This window comes from Bos javanicus, chromosome X, assembly GCF_032452875.1.
Source record: "Bos javanicus breed banteng chromosome X, ARS-OSU_banteng_1.0, whole genome shotgun sequence".
Classification (NCBI taxonomy): Eukaryota; Metazoa; Chordata; class Mammalia; order Artiodactyla; family Bovidae; genus Bos; species Bos javanicus.
This window is the reverse complement of record NC_083897.1, coordinates 126,747,613-126,767,656: the sequence shown is the minus strand read 5'-3', so window position 1 is coordinate 126,767,656 and position 20,044 is coordinate 126,747,613. Positions and strand designations below refer to the sequence as shown.

At 43.6% G+C, this 20,044-nt stretch overlaps 1 protein-coding gene across 6 annotated transcripts in view; it reads right to left on the bottom strand.

Moving 5' to 3' along the window:
• Positions 1-807: 807 nt before the first annotated feature.
• Positions 808-20,044, bottom strand: part of ARHGAP6 (Rho GTPase activating protein 6) — a 541,668-nt gene continuing 522,431 nt past the window's right edge. For 5 of the 6 annotated variants that reach the window (XM_061407886.1, XM_061407889.1, XM_061407888.1 and 2 more), the window contains 4 exons: positions 17,844-17,941; positions 7,505-7,776; positions 5,370-5,450; positions 808-2,098 (listed from right to left, as the gene is read on the bottom strand). In XM_061407886.1, coding sequence (XP_061263870.1) covers positions 1,398-2,098; positions 5,370-5,450; positions 7,505-7,776; positions 17,844-17,941 — 1,152 coding nt within the window. In that variant the 3' untranslated portion in view covers positions 808-1,397. The remainder of the gene's footprint in view (positions 2,099-5,369; positions 5,451-7,504; positions 7,777-17,843; positions 17,942-20,044) is intronic. The other variant, XM_061407887.1, reaches the window with a different exon arrangement.

The following is a 20,044-nucleotide window of genomic DNA, read 5'->3' as shown; positions in this document are numbered from 1 at the left end:
ACTGCCACTGTTCATTACACTTGGACTTGCAGATAGGGAAGTGTGTATGTGGAATGGTGTGTGGGTTCATTCATGAGATTCAATGCCAGTGAACAAAGCCTTTGCTTTAACTTTTTATTCATTATGGCACAAGAACTTGAAGAAACACCACTGAAAATGTCATTGCCAATATGAAAATTAAGAGTAGCATGTTTTATAAAAAAAATCTTTTTCTATGATACACATTCCCTTATGAAGTGAAAAAAAAAAAATCTCATAAAATACTTAAGCGAATTGCCACCTGCTGGTCAAAAATTGCTTTGCAGTTGAAAAACTTCAAATTTTTACTGAAGTATGGTAGGAACATTTTACATTGCACAGAAAATTACCAAAAACATTTCCTCAGCCTTTGGCACAGTGTAAATACAGAGCTCCGTTTTTTTTCCAAATATGATTTACTTCACAAAGCGCTGCATATAATTTGGTTAATACTGATGATGGGGCAAAAGGAAAAACCATGTTCTGTAATTTGAGTACTCTCTTTTCACCCAAACACTTTATAGTTGGATTCCAGTTTATAGTTTTGAAAAATACATAGAAATCGTACATTATAAATATATATTATATATGGTCTATATAAAGTTGAATTTGACCTAAATGGGAAGGACAAGTTCTTAATTATTCTTTCTTTGTCAGGCACGGCCTTTCTCTTGTTCAATTAACTGAATTCTTTCTAAACAGATTCTAAAAATATATTCCATAATGTATCAAATTTAATATTTTCCTTAAAACATATTCAATATGAAAAGGCATTCAGTGACTATATTCTTTTTGTATCTCACTACTATATAAAAATATGGCTTCTCATATTCTGTTCTATTTTGCTTTGTTAGTGTTATTCTTAGGCATTGAAAGAAGGGCTGTCCCCAGTTAAAAGCTATGGCAAAAGCACAGAAACCCGCTTGTGCATATTCTAGAACATTCTATAGAATCTCATTACTTAGAATAAGTGACTAAAAAATGTGTTCCTTCTGTTTTCTGTGAATATAACATATAGGATTATCATACATAATCTGTTACAGAATATACAAGAGTCAAAACTGAAGTCACATAAATACAATTAAGCTATACCAAAGCGAGAATTTTATCTTATACAGAGCCAATGTGAATAGCTTTTAGATCGGACGTTAGCATACATTTTTGTTTTTTTCTGAAGGCTGGCTATGCAATAGAATCTTATTATAAAGGGTCAGGGTCCTAGGGTGCTCTATCTTTAAGTGTACTGACGTTTCTCGTGTTGTTTTTTTTTAAAGTGTAAAAGAAGAAAAATAAGTAAGTGCCCAATTGTCCAACACCCACTTTTTCCCCTACTGAGTGGAAGAAGGCTGTTTGGGAGGTGAGGGGTGAGCGTGGGGGGCTCAGACCAGCGTTTCCGGGAGTGCATCGGGGTTGTCGGTGGACAGGAGCTCCCAGATCTGCCATCGCTCCCTCTGCCAGTCGAGCCAGTTGGGTTCCCCCAAGGTCTTACTGTTCTGATCGCCGGCGGGACTGGGGTAGGCGCTGCTCGCTTTCTGCTGGGCGGCCTGGTGCCCTCGCTGCGGCTCGACTGTTTGGCTTCCCTCTTGCGAAGCTGTTCCGGAGCCTTCTTCCAGCCTCCGCGGCCTCCACAGCGGTGGCTCGGCGGCTTGGTGGGCCGGGGATGCGACGGTTGACTTTCCTGGACCAGGATAAGGAGGAGGAGGCCGCTTGTCGTGCCTGGCACCCTCTGCAGGTCTCTGGGGCAGGGGCTTGGCTCTCCTCTGCAGCCAGGCCCCCTCCGGCTCGCTCTCGGCGAGGTCCTCGGCGCTGCTCAGAGTCCAGCACGGCTCCGGCCTCGGCCTCGGTGTGGGCTGCCCGCCGCCCTGGATGTGGGGCGTGCTGCAGACGCGGGCCACCGGGGCGTGCGCCCTCGCCTCAGCTGCCGGGCTCGTGGTCTGAGTCCTCCGAATAGCCTGCGCACTGCTGTCCAGTTCTGTGGGGCTCCCCTGCCAGCGGGGCCAATTGGGGGACAGGTTCCCTTGAGACAGGGAGCACGGCCCCGGGCGGAGGGAGCTGCTTTCAAAAATGTTGCCGTAGGAACCTGGGAGCCAGAGAGAAGGACGAGAAATGCAATTGGTTTGTAGCCTCCCTCTCGGGATGCCTTGCAAGTTTCAAAACAAAAAAACTTTTTTTTTAAAGCACAGGACATGTTTAGCTGTGGCTGACTACAGTAGAAAACTTCCTAGTAAGAGACCTGACCATGCTTCTTGATTATCAGCACAATTCATGTAACAGCTCCAAAGACAGATGCCTGGACTCGGGCAGCTTCACTGTCAAATGAGACTAAACAGTCCTGTGCCTTAATTTCTGCCTTCGGAAAGCCCCTCTCTGCCGTGCTTATGGAAACTTTCTGAACCTAGAAAGTAAAAGGAACGTTCTCTTCCTGCTCAGTGCAACTTGCAATTGGGAAGAGACATACTTACAGTGTTTCCATGTTTCTCTTGTGTCAATCAAAGCTGTAGGAATAAATGAATTGAATCCAAAATGCCCCATTTAGTGCCAGAAGGGGAAGGCAGCAGCCCATGTGAATATTCTACCCCTGCCACTGTCGGGGAGACTGGCTCCTTATTCACCCATCATCCCCTTTCCTTCCTGGATGATATTTCCCAGCCTCCCTTGCAGTTAGGAGGGCCACATATATAAGGTCTGGCTAACAAATGTGGAGGTGTGATGGAAGCCATTTCTAGGCCTGGTCTAGTAGGAAAAACACCAAATGCACTCGTAGTTGTCTGGACTTGGTCTCTTCCCTCAACTTCTAGCCCACAATGGAGCAACCATGGAAGACTCTGAGGCCTCTGAGGATGGGGGAGCCACTGGCTAGATGAAACTTGAGCTGAGCCCCTGCATGACTGGAACAGAGTATTCCCACCCCTCATTACCCTGCACAATCCACCTGGACTGCGGAGTGAGGATAAATCAACCTGTGAAAGGTTAAGCCACTGACATTTAGAGGATGTTTGTAACCTTCCCTAACGGATACAACTTTCTTCAGGAAATTGAAAGGAGAGCAAAAAAAAGTGTGTTTCACAAGCAAATGAGGAGTTCCTGGGGCATATGTCCCTAGGCTGCCTGTCTCCTGTTGATTTTCCCTATTCTCTCATTTCTTAAAAAGTAAGCAGGGAGATCATTTTGTGGGGAGAGGGGCATATAAACATGTACACAGGGACAGATCAGACTTGAACCAGCAGAAGGAAAACAGAGCAGGATATCTTGGAATAATTTATCCTTGGGGGAAAAGACAGTAAAGCAGCTCATGGGATAAGGGGAGATGTACTTAGATAATGGCTCAATACTCAAATACTCAAACTGGAGTAGAGGCCATTAAAATAAAAATGCACCATGCTTTAAAAATGTAATGTGGGAAGTATTACAAAACAATGAAAAAGGGAACACACACACACACAGGGAAACAATAAAACAATTCACACACTTCATATTATATGCCCTCCTCCAGGGGATCTTCCCAACCCAGGGATCGAACCCAGGTCTCCCGCATTGCAGGAGGATTCTGTATGGTCTGAGCCACCAGGGAAGCCCTCATATTATATATTAACATATATTCCAGATGGATTAAAGAATTAAGTGTTAAAATAATGAAATATTGTGACGGAGAAAAGTGTATAGATGACTAATTTGCCAGTGCTTAAGTACAAGTTAAGATTAATTTTGTGAAAGAATTCACACAAAAGAGAGAGAATTACTCGTGTAAAACCATTAAAAAAGTATCAAGATATGCAAAAAGGGAGAAAATGCAAGGAATATCAGTGGCAAACAATGTGGTCAAAGGGTTAATGCCTTTATTATAAGAAGAGTTTGTAAGAATCAATTTAAAAAACACTAGCATACATAAATAGCCAATGACATAAGGATAATCTGTGGGTGAAATTCAGCTGATTAATAGAAAAATTGAAAAATACTGGTGAGAAATACAGGCAAATGATAATAATAAACACAATTTTGTTTTTTAAAGAAACCCAAATGCAAACCCAGTGATTTGCAATACCAATGAGATTAAAGTGACATGGACAGTACCATGAAATGGCAGTGCCACTATGGCTTATGGAACACAAGCCACTGTATCCTCTATGCAATGTGAAGTGACTATACCTCTGAATTCTTGGATAGGTTCATTATATTTTGACCCACTTTCTTATTCTGTTTTGTATTTTTTTGGGGGGGCTGCATCACACAGCTTGCAGGATCTTATATCCCCAACCAGAGATGGAACCCAGGCCCCCAGAAGTGGAAGCACGGAAACCTAACTACTGGACCACCAAGGGATTTTCCTATTTTCCCACTTTCCTATTTCAGATTTATAACTGGCTTTCTAAAATTTTGTGAACTCTTTTTACAATTTAAAATACAAAATCCAAAAAGTACATAAAAGAGGTCCCTGACATTAACTTATTGCAACATCACTAAAAAAACTGGGAACAACTCAGTGGTCCCAACACTGGGCTATAAACTATGAATATGCATCCAAAATACTACACAGCCCTTAACGACAATAATGGAAAATAACTGGAGGATGAAAGGTAGACAAATCATATAAAGGCACACAGTCAGAATGAGTATAACTATCTTTAAAAACTCTTGCAAATGAAAGAAAGTCAAAGATTGATGTACTTTGGTGGAAAGGTATAGCTTTATCTCCTTTTTCCCTATTTCCAGCTGGGAAATGGGATATTTCCTGCCATATCAGTAAACAAGGGTGTCACAACCCTCAGTGATTGCAGCCTTCCAATGTGAGCCACCCTGAAGAAACTCAGGAAAAGAAAAGAATACCTGTCATCTAGCAGCCATCAGATGGTGGCCACTTCCTGCAGCCACTCCCTGTGGTGAGCCCTGAGGAAGCTCAGGACATGAAAATACAGGATACTGGCCCCAGGTAGCTGAGGTGCAGATCAAAGGAATGATTTCAGTGAGCCCAGGCTCTTGCATCTTCCCAGGCAGAGAAAAGTGCTAAATTCCTTAACTTGAGATATCTGGTTTTCCTTTAATTAACAATAATCTGTTGACACTCAGACTACCTGCCCTTTGTCGCAAACGTCTATATAACCTGGCTCCTTCCCTTGCCTCCTCAGAGCAGTTCTCTCACACTACTCCAAGTCTCCCCAGCTTGGAGTCCTAAAAATTCCCCCCAAATAAAATATAACACTCAACTTTTAGGTTGTGAATATTCCTCCTACGTCAACACAGCATTTTTCAAATAATATCTGAGAAGCATGTAATACGATGATAGTAAGGTGAAAAGCAAAGAAAATTAACTTTAAAAATAAGTGCAATATTAGTTTGAAAATATAATCCTTTACCTGTCATTCCTGGGTCTTTGGATCCACTTTTTAATGTTGAATGCCAAGTTCCCCAGATATTGAAAGCCTCCTCTGCCATATCTAGGAAGAAGTGTAAAAAAAAGGTATGTAACTCCAAATGAAAACTGAAGATTAAAAATAAATCAATAAATATTTTTATGACACCTCTTCTACTCGAAGTATTGTATTCGAGATTGTGATGGATACAAGACAGAATATGATGCAGACCTGCCTTTTAAGAGGCCTATTCCATTTGGGATTCACGAAAAGGCTCTTTCTCTGTGATGGCTGTGGTAGACAGAGTAAGTCATGATCCCCCAAATCTGTGAAGATGTTATAGTGAAAAGGGTCTTGCAGGTGTGCCTAAGTTCTGGATTTTGGAATGAGGAGATGATTCTGGATTATCTGTGTGAGCCCAGTGTAATCACAAAGGTCTTTATAAGAGGGAAGCAAGATAGAAGATGCTATGTTGCTGGCTTTAAAGATGGAGGAAAGGGCCATGAACCAAGGAATGCAGGCAGCCTCAGAAGCTGGAAAAGGCAAGGAAACAGATTGTTCCCTAGAGTCTCCAGAAGGAACACAGCCCTGTGGACCCATTTTAGATTTCTGACGCCCAGAACTGTATGATAATAAATTTTTGTTTTAAATCACTAAGTTTGTGTTCACTTGTTATGGCAGCCCTAGGAAATGAGTAGAGTTGTCATGGGTGACAACAGCTTCAATCGCATCAACATAGAGACAGAGGAACAATGGTTATAGTTTGTTTATCTTGCCTACGGAATACTCCTCTGTGGCATCAGCAGTCACAGTCCTACATGTGTTTATTCATACACCCTCCCTAATCTGTCTGTAAATATTTACAGCCTAAGGTTCTATCTTAGGTGTTCCCACCATCTCATTTAATCCTTACTACAATCCTGAAACCTAAGAGCATCTCAGGTGGCTCAGTGGTAAAGAACCCACCTGCCAATGCAGGAGACATGGGTTCAATCCCTAGGTCAGGAAGATTCCCTGGAGAAGGAAATGACAGCCCACTCCAGTACTCTTGCCTGGAAAATTCCATGGACAGAGGAGCCTGGCGGGCTACAGTCTGTGAGGTCACAAAGAGTCAGACACGACTTAGCATCTAAACAAACAAATTCGGCAACGTGATGATAATGACTATTTCTAGAAGCAAATGTCTACTGGTGCTTCCCTGTGTTCAGCAGTTCATATGTGTTCATTCTCTCATTTAATCCTGAAGAGATGTCCCTGAGTCCATTTCACGGATGAGGCAAGTACTTTCACATTTTAAAAAGAAATGTTATGCCTGATGGAAATACCAACTACTGTTTTCACTGTAAATTAAAAGAAATTTTTGAAAGAAATACTTGTGAAATAAAAATAAAGCTGCTGTGATTAAAAACACCAAAAAAAGGGAGCCCTTTCAGAGTGACTCTTCAGAGAAAACTATATATTTGTGATACAGCAGCAAGAATTTGTATTTTGTCTTCCAGTGATCAGTTTAAAAGTGTCCTGCGAGTCCTGACCCTGAGGAATTGTTCTGTGGAGGGGGAGTACAAAATTGAACATTCAGTGGTCAAATCCATTTGAGAAAAGCTGCAAACCAACCCCTCCCTCCCATCGTGGAAATTCATGGTGCCTGCTAGCAGTGTAAAGATTTTTGAGAACTTGTACAGCAGAGAAACAGTTCACTTGGTTAACTCAGGCTTTCCCAAATGTTTTGACCATGGAAATCTTCTTTTGCCTAAAAGTCATCATTGCCATGGAGACTTATTTGGAACTTGCCTGCTCCTTATATAGTGAGTTCAGCTTGTTCTCTGTATAAAAGTAACAGCAATGGCGGGGTGCCATCTTAGACTAAAAGATATGTACCCAAGCCCACAGGCCAGGAGCCAGCAAGTTCCTCGGATGCTGGAGGGGAGAGTCAGCTGGGACTGTCTGGGGCTCACCGCGCTGGAGACTGCTTCCCACCTAGCTGGGTGTGCAGGGACTTGGACCCAGGATGAGTGTTTGGCAGGTCCTCAGTAAATGCTCATTGAATTAGAGAAACATGAAACAAGGAAGGGTTGGAGACCAGGTCCAAAGCGCCCACACCAGGCCACAGGTGCAATCAGAGGGACTGGATGAATTACCTTTGCCAAGCCTTGGTCCAGGAGAACTCTCCCTCGACTTCGAGGAGGGCAAATGGCCCACCCGGCGCGCACACGGCTCCAGCCCTTTGTAAAGCTTCTCTGAGCCCCCCGGCACCGCGTCCTCTTGCATAGCCAGCAGGGAACGCTCAGACAGCACAGGGGAGTTGTTGTCATAAGGGGAGAGGTCTCCGCTGGAGGCCTTGTTGGAGTCTGTGGACGAGTGCCTTCCTCCCATGGAAAAGGAGACTTCAGACCTCAGCATGTCAGGGCTTCTGGCACAAGGAGACAATTACAGGTGCGTGAGTGTGTTAGCAATGAGAGACCAGATTCAAACCAGCGGACAGGTTTACAAATGACGGCGGGAGAATGTGTGGACACAGGGGCTGAAACAAAAGAGAGTTTCTGAGCAAGGTTCCATGTCAATCAGGTGAAAGCGTTTCTATGAAATGGCCAGCAGATGGCAGCAAAACCCAACAGATGTCACAGGAAACGGCAGGGCGAAGTGATGCAACCCTTCAAGGTGCATTGCTGAAATGCCTGTTGGATCAATCCCTGTTTCCATTTAAAAATTAAAATCTGATGCTCACTATCTGTTAAATAGGGAAAGCTGTAGATAACTCTTTAGCTTTCCTCAATATCCTGAATTAAAAATAATTCAGACAAAACTATGAGTGAAACGTTACACGCAGTTTATGGACACCTTTTCTCCTTTCACCCCAATACTAATGTCAATCAATCCATCCTTCCTGACAACGATGATGATGGTGGTGGTGGTGGTGGGAATAACTGTTTTATGGATAAAATGGTGGCTAAAAAGATAAACATGACCATCACTGGAATCCATGGTATTTAAATACACCTAAAAGGATTCTACAAGGCATGCGTGCTTTTACAAATTGATGTAAAGCATACTAATGAGCATATCCATTAAGTTTTATATGAGCATGAGTTGTCACAGCAACAGAAATAATGGGGAAAATGTGAGCCGAATAGGGAAACAAGAACATCAGGAACATGACAAGAGTGTTTGAAGTCTTACCTGGGAACATCTGTATTTTCTACTTTCCTCAAAACAGTGGCCCTGACAACATCTTAAAGGGAAATGATCACAGATTGATTAAAAGTTCCCAAACCTGCTTCTGCTGCCCCCCCACCCCCACCCCTCGCCCCACTTCACTTCTCTGGTCTTTACTTTCTTTTGGATTAATTTTTCAAGACAAATCCTTGGTGATCTTATAGAAGGTAACCACATGCCTGAGCAAGCCCTTCCTAATCTAAGGGTTCTGTGTATGCAGGAGGAGAAAGGATGCTGTCAGGGGGTCCAGCTTCACTGGGGGCTCGGGCCAGGCTTACTGACAGGGGAAGGCAACTCAGCTGTGACAAGCTTTCCCTGTCACCGAGGCAGTTAGGGCCCCAAGCACTTTCTGCTGAGGGACTTTCTTACCCACATGGAATAAACAGTCCTTTCCTTGCCTACTCTTTAAACCAATGACTGACGACCTTATGGGAAAGAGCCAGAGGACAACCCACGAGGATGGTTTTCCAGAAACTTCAGGCTTCCAATGAATGAAGGAAAAATAAAAGGAACTTACTACTTCTGCTGGAAAGTGGAGAAAAAAAAACGATTTAACTGCCATCATTTAATTAAAGGGGGAAACTCTCTCTGATTCTATGGAGGGAACACAGGACAAAACAAACAGACCCTTGTCTGTCATCATGGGGTTTGACTCTCACTGGGGACACTCCACTGTGAGAATGAGCAAATACAAGTGTGTTGAACTGGAAGCCACACAGAACTCAGCTCAGAATCTGGGTTCTACATTCTGACCAGGGCTAGACATCAAATTGCTGGGCTAACTTCAGTTGTTTTTCCCTGTTTAGTTGACATTTTTCCATTCATTAATGAAAGTGTCTTATGTCTACTCGGCAAGAATAAGTCACAGTGTTATTTCGATAAGAGTGGGCACATAAAACCTGCTTTAATGACCTGTTTTAAAGAGAGTCTAGTCAATTCCTTTGCCAAATTAAAACATCTATCAGGGCCACAGATGCTTTTGGGCCCCCTTACAACAGGAAGAGAGTTTTGGAAAGGTCGTATTATAGCTCATGGAGACCACAATGGTTTGGTCTCATATCTTGCTCATCTGTCTTACAAAACATACAGAAGAGAATATATAGAGCAAAACATAAGTTGCAGATTCAGTCAACAGTCAACGTGCATCAGGAAAAACACCCCATGAAAGAAATTTCTTGAACATCTCAAGTACTAGGGACAGTACTTCTGACATGGCAGCGTCCCCATCATCTGCGAAATGCATCACTGGTTGGAAATGCGAATTCGAAGGCTGCCCTTTGGATCTCCTGACGGGACTGGCAATCACAAGCAGGGCCCAGGGCCAAGTGAACCCGCAGGGCCCCACAGTGAGAATAATGACTAGAATTTCAAGATGGTGACAACAGATCATTAAGCCAAATGGGTGCTGCTTCTGAGGACTGAAAGGGAACCTCTGGGTGTAGGGCTTTAAAAGCCCTCCAGGTAATTTTGATACTTGGGGGAAGTCAGATACCAAACCTGAGATACCAAGCCTACCTGCCCTCCCTCGCCCCATAGATGTGACCGTGAGCTATGGATCTCCTCGGAGGCAAGTGAGCAGAGAGACCACAGGTACTGGCCACAGCCTCAGCCCTGGCTGGCAGTGGGGGCAATGGGCTGGTTCTGACTTCCAGCTGGCAGGGCTACATCGGATTAGAGGAGAGAGCGTGCCCATTGCAGCCAGCTCCAGCCTGCAGGAGCCAGATCGCTGAATGCTATCTGGTTATGGATCAGAACATGATAAGGGGAGGGGGCAGGAGGGGCCAAGCTGCCTTTCTCTGCTGTTCGGTGTCATTGTCCAAGTCAAGCCACCGAGGTCACCATAGCTGTAGCCCCCATGAGGGAGAAACCGGAGGAGGAGGCCAGAGCTAATCCCTGGGGGTGGAGGCGAAAGCGGCAGACACAGCCCATGGACCTCCTCAGTGGGGCTGGGGTCACCCCCAGGAACATGGGCAGGTGGGGGATCCCTCTTTCCCCAGCCAGTGTACCTAGCCATGGAACCTGATGCAGGTTGAGTGCACATGGCGAACAGCTTGGGTAGCCTCTTATGTGAAGCAACCCCTTGGCCTGGCAGAAGCACATAAGTTGACATGTATATAGAATTCATTGTGTGGCAGCAACTGGATGAAGTTATTGTTAACAACTCTGATCACATGTCAAGAGGGGACTGAAAGAAATGAGGGAATGGTGACGTTGCATGGGGCCAAGACTCTGAAAATGTATTTGATAGATACTGTTTAAAATCATGGGCTTCCCTGATAGCTTAGCTGGTAAAGAATCCTCCTGCAGGGCAGGAGACCCCGGTTCGATTCCTGGGTCGGGAGGATCCTCTGGAGAACGGATAGGCTACCCACTCCAGTATTCTTGGGCTTCCTTTGTGGCTCAGCTGGTTAAGGATCTGCCTGCAACACGGCAGGCCTGGATTTGATCCCTGGGTTGGGAAGTTACGCTGGAGAAGGGAAAGGCTACCCACTCCAGTAGTCCAGCCTGGAGAATTCCCTGGACTGTATAGTTTAAAATTATTCAAAATCAATAGTAAAATGCCTTGTTTTATGCTTACAGTTGGTGGCTCTTTTATATGTTTAAAGTATTTCCTATTTATCATTTTAATTTCTCAGCAGAGGTCAGTAAGGTGGTGGCCAAATTTGCCCAAGAACCCACGCCCAAGGGTTGTCTTTCTACACGTGTGCATATGCGCTCAGTCGTGTCCGACTCTCTGAGACCCCATGGTCTGTAGCCCGCCAGGCTCCTCTGTCCATGGAATTCTCCAGGCAAGAATACTGGAGTGGGTTGCCATTTCGTCTTCCCGGGCGATCCAGTCCCCCAGGATCCAGTCCATGGATCAAACCTGCATCTCCTGCACTGGCCAGCGGATTCTTTACCACTGGGCCACCTGGGAAGACTTGTCTTTCCACACGAGAGCCCACCAATTAATGAAATAAAATGATTATATTTATTCCTCAGAAGTCTCACTATAATAGTGGGAGTTCAGAGTTTTCAAAACTTTTAGTGTCACTCCATTGCTTTATCATTAAATCAACTGGAAACAAATCCAGGACCTTCCCTGTGAGTATCTTTGAAAAAAATGAGACAAGCTGTCACTGATATCTTCTCTAAGATTTGCCTCTAAGCTAATTCACCTCTTGGAAGACAATTTTAAGTTCAGCGCTCCAAATAAAGGGCTAAAATATTCATGTGTTTATTTATAGAAAATATTTACTCTAAGCAGTGAGACATCGTTGAGAGGCACATGGTCTGTCTCTCTAGGTGTTGGAATTTCATGGATTGAGGTGGGGAATGCTGAGTGGATACACTGCCAGTTGACATGGGTTTGCCTCCATGACTGGAGAGCCTTCCCATGAGCCCTGAAAGCCTCGGGACCATCCACAGCATGCATGGCCAGTCTCGGCCAACCAAACAGGCATGAGATGGACACGGAGATCGAATTGCTTTCTCACCCTTAGCTGGTCCTTCCAGGTCAGGGTGTAAACACGCTGGCAGGGTACTGTGGGCAGGCCTGCACTGCAGCCGGAGGCACAGAACTCGTTCTGTGGATAGACGGAAAACTCCGGTTCAATCACCGGAAATGGCCGGCCCGGCCCCTGGCTGAGCGACCCCAGTAAGGAACATCCTTGGGGATTTCAGACTTGCTTTGGTTTCATGATTGGTTCAGCCGGGAACTGATAAACCCTCCGTCTGTTGGAACTCAAAGCACATAACCATCGTCGACGCTGTTAATTGTAATTGGAAAGGAATCCACTGCCATAGCCACTCTGGATTTATGGAAGATTTTCACATTCATCATGTTCACTTCTGCAAAACATCCCTTATGCAGAATCCTAGGGACAAAGGCAGCCCGCTCCAAAGAGAAGCTGACATGGATCCACACTCCCACCAGGAGATAGACATTAGAACTTGCCCAGGTGTCCTAAAATTTTTGTTGCTATTTTGCTCATTGTAGATCTTTGGCGATGACATTGGTTTTTAAAAATTGCTACATTTAATTGTTGTTCATTTTGATGACTGTTTTAGCACACCCTTAAAACTGGCACCTCACTTTCCTCACCCTAGTCCCAGCCCTGCTCTGTTCTGTTGCAAATGCCTGTGTTTATCACACCTTGTCTTCTTTGATTCTGTTCTCATCCCCTACTTCCTTACATCCCTAAATCAAGGAGGGGGGGGAATCTATTCTAAGTATCTTTGGAAAAAAAGAGCATATAATTCCAATAAATATACCAGACAAGCAATTAAAAAACTAGAAGTCTTGCCTTTTTAGTAATATAAATCTCTTCTAATCTCCTCTTGGCATTCCATTTTGGTTGAAGCCAAAAATGTAAGTAGACAAGCACAAGGAAAAAGAATGAATCCTCCTTTCACTCCCCCAGTTCAGTTGTCACATACAGAAGAGGAAACAACTCAAATGGAAGCATGAAATTCCCAACTATTACTAAATGTTTCATCTTTCAAAACAGAAATTATGATGAGGATGTTCTTGTTCTTGGTTTGACACTTTTGAAAATTTACTTGTCCACTCCAAATAAAATCTTATGCAGTTGCCACGTGGGGCACGGGAACCTAAAACCTTATTTAGGTACGTGAATTGATGGCACAGAACAGAAGCTTCAGGAAATAAATCAAAGAGTCGGAAGAGAATAACGAGGGAGCTCGTGCATATCACTGCACTTACAGAGTTCATTTTAGAAGCTACTGTTGCTTTCCACTCTGTGGTCTTCCTGAAAATCCTTTCCATTCTTGCCTTTTATAGCCCTTGTAGCTGAGTTTTCACTAAATAAAATCTTCAGAACAAGAGTTCTGTCCATTTCCATTGCACCACAGCTTATCCAGGTCCTCCACCTCATGACCTGCAAACGGAACCGCTTTCTGTCCGTTTCAAACTCTACCTGGCCTGACGCGATCAGGTCACCTTCCCAACTTCGGTGCCTTTCGTCCTCACCCCTCTTTCCATTCTAGAACCATGCCACCATCCCGATGCCAGTTAGATCAGGTGGGCTTTGCCTTTTCCCAGAGTGCCACAACTTAACATGGATGGGTTCTCTCATGCCATGTTGCCTTCGTAAGTTACTGTCTCATGGACACCAAGGCAGAATCTAGTGACACCCCACTTAAAACTACTTACACCTACTTACCAACTACTTTGGTAAGTAGTTATAAATGAACAGAATGATGAAATGCCAAGCAATGTGATAATGATCATTAACGAATACTAAGCATTTATTTAAAGCCGGATACTAATAGCCAAATAACTATAAAGTTAGTACGACTTTTTCCTATTTTTTTTTTTGGCCGCATGGCATGTGAGATCTTAGTTCCCTGACCAGGGATCGAACCTGCGCCCCCCTGTATTGTACGTGCAAAGTCTTAACCACTGGACTGCCAGGGAAGTCCTCATCCCAGTATGACTTTTTATCTCTAGTTTACAGATGAGGAAACTGAGACAGAGAGAGAAATTGATTTACCCAAGACAGCACAGCTAACTAGAAGTGGAAATGGGATCTGGACTCAGGCAATCTGGCTCTGAATTCAAACCTCATGACCAGCATTTTATATCATATAAGTGTGTGCTATTGATGGGTAATTGGCATGCCAGTGTTGCCAGCATTGGGGTCCTGCAATTTGTCAGCACTGTAATCTATCATGACCACGATCACTCTAATTCTTCGCCACTGCTTCTTGGTTTAGGCATCACCTCTAAGCTTGCCATTTAAGGGCTTCTGCCCTCTGTGCTGGCCAGCTTTTTTTACTGTGTCCCCAGCCAGCTGACATATTTACTTTTATGACCAGGCCCTGGTTCAAGCTCCCCAAACATCCAGGCCTATTGACAACCTCTCCAGCCCTACAAAGTTCCCTTCAAATCCTTGCTCTTCTCAGAAGCTATCCATGAGACAGCAGGAAACATTTCTTTCTCTTCTCCAAAGTTCATGTGGATTTATGGTCTGGAGCACTGGTTGCCTTCTCTGTCAACACAGAGCCCCCTTTGGAATGTAACAAATCACCTAACCTCAACTCTCTGGATGACAGGAAATATGTAGTATCTACTGGGGCAGCTCTCAGCTGGCAGTTCTTAGCCTGGCCACTTGAGAGAGAATCACATGAGGGCTTTGAAAATCCCGGTGTCCAGACTGCACCCCAGAATAAGTGAATCCGAATCTCTAGGGGGGCACCCAGGTGGAGGTATTCTTCAGGTTCCCCAGGTGATTCAAATGGGGAGACAAGGCTGAGAACCAGGGACCCAGCACATACCATTTGTCCCTTGGAGTATCAACAAACCTGCAAGCTCTTAAAGATGTGAGCTTTTATAAATAGGATGGATAAACAAGAAGGTCCTACGGTAGAGCACAGGGAGCTATACTCAGTATCTTGTGATAAACCATGTTGGAAAAGAATCTAAAAACTGAATGTATATATATGTGTATACATATATATATGTACATATGTGCACAACAGAATCACTTTGTGGTATGGCAGAAATTAACACAATGTTGTAATTCAACTATACTTCAAAAAAAAAAATGGAAAAAAAATTGCCTTAAGATTTTAAGCTTTTGCTCCTCAAAGTGTGGACCATGGCCCAGCCATATCACAGTTCCATCTGAGGGTCTGTTAAAAATGCAGTTTCTCAGGCTCCCTCCCCAGACATACTGATTCAGAGAGTTTTTTTAACAAGAACTCCTGGCGATCCAGATGCACAGTAAAGTGGAGAAGCACACTTTAAAGCCTGCAGAGACTATCTACAGCTCGAGGGTTAGGACTTGCAAGCCTCAAATGGCCATTAAAAATCCATATTTATTTGTTAATGTATGTATTTTCATTTCCTGGCAGCATTATCATCCTTCTGAGCTGCTGTCTGACCTGTATCCAGACGGAAAAACTAAACACTCACTTCTCCTTACTTAGTCAGTCTTCTCCCAAAGATTTCTGTTCCATGGCACTCATCTCTGCCATCTTCCATGCTCCTGTGAGCTCACCTCCCTTTCCTTGAAGCCCTGTCACTCACCTAACATCTTGGAATAGGGTCAGCTTGCCTAGGCCTTGCGATTCTTGTTCCTATGGGGACAGGCAACAGAAGAGGCCAAACCACTCTACAGCTTGGGATGGGCTTAATATGATTCCTCCTTTTCCTAAGATCAGAGAAAGAAAGGCCCATTTATTGGTGTTTATATGCAAAGAGTGTACTTGAAAACCACACAGAAATAACTTCTATCACCTATTCTTCAACGTATAACATTCATGTGCTTTTAAATGCCATGTAAAAGCAAGAAATTCGGCAAGTTAAAAATCAGTGTTTTTTTTAGGTGTGTGTTTTCTAGCTTTCCCACAGAGAAGTGGTTTAAAGGCAGCTTGACGGGGGATTCACAGAGAGAAGGCCACAATGTCCGTTCCCTTGCAGGGGAAGGAAATAAGTTCCTTTAAATTCTGGTCGCACAAGATCTACTGCGAAGAAAAGCCCTGTGTTAGTTTAAATTAGAATCTACACCTTGATGATAGCTAGGTATCTCAGGAAAATTTAAGAAAGCCTAATTTTCTGATATGAAAAGTAAGACCATGAAATGCTAGCCCATATATATAATTTGAATTAATTTTTATTCTCCCTTGCTCTTAGGGCTTGAATCTAGGCAGAATGTCTTACTTGAAGCAGAAATTATCTTGATAATGATTTGCACAGAAATGGATTTTAAAAAGTGCTCTTGAAAGGATGATCCACTTAAAAATTCTTCACTGCTCTATAGGACACAGAGTGAAACTGAACTGAGCAGGGTTATGGACGTAATGACCCAGAAAAGAAGGAGGCCTGAGCAGTGTGCAATTTCTTTCCACCAAGTTTCTGTAAAGAACATAATGTTTAAGCATTTGAAATAGTTTTAAATGAAAATTAGTACATCAAACTCAACATCAGTATAAAAGAACAATTTAATGCATGTCCATCTTTCCAAGATACCACTGAATAAGACAGACCATTACAGTATTTATGTATGACTAAGAGAGAAAATGCTATGAAGACATGTCACTGATTATAAGATTAATCTCAAACTTATGGATACCAAGGAGGGGAAGGGCTGGGGTGGTTTGGGAGATTGGAATTGACATATACACACCACTATGTGTAAAATAGATAACAAATAAGAACCTGCTGTATAGCACAGAGAACTCTACTCAATGCTCTGTAATGACCTATATGGGAAAAGAGTCTGAAAAAGAGGGGATATGTGCATATGTGTAACTGATTCCCTTTGCTGTACACCTGAAACTCACACAACATTGTAAAGCAACCATACTCCAATAAAAAATTTATAAAAAAAAGATTAATCTTAATTTCAGGGATTATAAAACCTGGGGGAAAATGTGTCTTAGAATTGTTGAAATTCAGTAGATTAAAAAGCACAGCATAAATGATACTTTCACGAAGGATCACAACTTTTCCTGTCACAAATTGAGGGTTTGGTGCCTTGATGGCAACATCGCTCCTGGTTCATGATGCAATATTGTCCCCTTAACTGGCTTTGTTAAATATTTGGCGCCCTCCATACACTCTGCCTCTATAGCCAATGGTGAAGAGAAATCATAAAATCTAACCAGCAGAAAAAATTCAGTGCTTCTCCTTTGGGGGAAAAAATGGTGGCAAACCATAGCCTACCGGGAGGCTTGTATTTTCCTCATTGCAAACATGGGGGCCTGTGGAGACCAGTGTGCATTTCTATCAAAAGGATGCTAGCTATAAAGAGTGGGCAAGTCGAGAGGGTGAACATGTCTCATTTCAAATGGCCACCTAGGCCTTGGCTGAGGCCTGTCCTGTGGTTTGGTGATGCACCTGTCCCGCTGGTGAGTTACACAGGTAAGATGCATCCAGGCGCATCCTTGGGGGCTGCTAAGCACAGTTTTAAGCACTGTAGAAGTGGAATCACTGATGCATATCACTGTCAGTTCCTGCACTTCCTGCCAGTGTGATTTAGTGGCTTTTTCTTTTTTTTCTGGTAAACACAGTCTCAAGGGGCTGGAAAAAGACAAAAAATGAAGCAGAAAAATCCCCAAAGGCATTTTGTAATTTGACAAGTCAATTGGTAAGACAAGGATTTTCTTTTTAGGGGGACAGATCAGATTTGCCAGGAAGTCACCAAAATTCCACTCAAGTCACCCTTCGTGGAGTTATGTAAACTTTTCTAATTCTTTGGAAATGGAAATAGACATCCCCGAGATGATTTGAGAAGATGGGAAAACAAGCATACTCACGAAGACTGGGAGGCCTTCCTTCTGAGTAGATAATCCACCACATCCGGATCGGTCTCTAACAGGCTGATCAGCACTTCATTCTGCAGATCCGGGGGAACCTGCACGGACCAAGTGTCAAGGCATAAATAAAACCACTCCAGCAAGAGGTGAACTGTGGTCACTGGCAGGCTGACAATAGCGTCTAAAAGGATGCCTCAAAAGTTATCTACAGTCTATGGGGTCGCACAGACAACAAAAGTTATAAGAGAACAGAGGGATTTGTTGGTGAAAACCAAATCTACACCAATCCATGCAGCCAGTTTCATTCTTAGAACAAACTGGATGATTACCAGAGAGTCATACTCACTGGGCTTCCTGGTCGCTCAGACTTACTGTAAAGAATGTGCCTGCAATGCAGTAGACTTGGGTTAAATCCCAGGGTTGGGAAGATCCACTGGAGAAGGGAATGGCAACCCACTCCAATATTCTCGCCTGGAGAATTCCATGGACAGAGGTACAGTCCAGGGGGTCACAAACAGTTGGACATGGCTGAGCAAATAACACTTTCACTTCACTTTCATATTCACTACTCAATTCAATTCAAGTGGGGTGAACTGTCACTCCACTTGTGACTGGAGATAGACCCTAACCACTTGGAACCCTCTGTTGCTTGGACTCGATTTTCTTGACTTTGAATGAGCAAAATATCGTGGTTAAGAGGACTGGTGTTCATAACTTCTTGTCCAAATGGGGACACTTTCTAAGTTCATATTTATAACTATGCCAAGACAACAGGCAGAAATGGGGACTGTCTTGGGTGGTTCTGGAACATATGATTGGTTTATTGGGCACAGACCCTGCAGCCAGAGGCTGCTTGTGTCTGAGTTCCAGTATATGGCTGTTGGGCTTTGGGCAATGGATCTAACCTTTCCAGGTCTCGGTGTTCTCATCTGGAAACTAGAGACAGTAAGAGGACTCACCAAAAGGGCTGATTGACGTGGTGATGTAAAGGACGCATTACATGTTGAGAACTTAGAAACACCACCTGGCAGATAGCAGACACTCAAAAAATGCTGCTACTACATTTGCAGATGCCACTTTGCCATTCAGTGCCTGCCTCCACTTGTTTCTTGCATCCTGGTCTATCAACAATTAAGAGTTTTTGCTTCACAGTGGGATGAGGCATGCTCTAGAATGTTATAGATGAGCATCATGTGTTTCTCTAAGCTTAATCCTCAGGGCATGAGAGGACGGCCTTCCAATCCTAAATCACTCATGTAGGACTTTTCTAGAAAACAAGATTGAACTTGGCTCCAACGGTTTTCTACTCTGTAGATGCTCAACCAAAGGAAATTTCAACTATTGAGGGAAAATACATTTTCATTCTGATTCTCTCACATGTGAGCTCAGAGACAAGACTCTTAAAAACTGTGGGGACAAGTCTTCTGAGAATAAGTGGTTGGTGGAAGAATTTGCCTCCTGCCTCTTGCAGAACTCAATTCATCTTAACTCTAAGAAGCTGGAAACAATTTTATTAAGAAGAACAGGGATGAGAAAGCAACAAAATGTTTTCCTCCTTTAATAAATCTGTTCTTCCTACTTCATTCTGAATCTTCATTAATGACTTTGTCAAACCCTAGTCCCACAGGCTAAAAAGCTGGGTTGGATTCCAGCTTCTTTGTGTCCTTTCCCCTCCACATTCAGAGCCAGGAAACCCACTTGATTTCATCTCCAAGATGCCTGTTACTTCTTCCCTCTTTTTTCCATTCCAGCTGCAATGATCCAAGTTTGAGCCCTCATTATCCCTTTGGAGTTCTCATCTGTTAGCCATTACCAGCTTTCATTTCCCTGACAGTCATACTGCAAGTTCCCTCTGAAAAACTAACGGCTCCCCAACCTTCAGCTTGAGGGTGAGGTGTGCCCTCGCCTAAACCAATGAGTCTTTCATCCCCAGACTAAAGCGTGGGTGCTTGAGTGCTGAGCATGGGACTTCATTAGAAGCAATGCAAAGCTGCGAGAAGTCCCCAGGGACTTGGGAGAGACAGGATACAGGGCCTGAAGATAGTGCTGACAACTGAAGAAACAATTCCAAGAAATGGAGAGAAAGAAAAAGGGGTCTCTTGACATCATTTGAGTCCCAGGTAAAGCCATGCCTGAAGCCACATTTGCTCTTAGATTGTTCAGCTGTGTGAGCCCCCAAATTCCTTAAGCTGGTTTGAGCT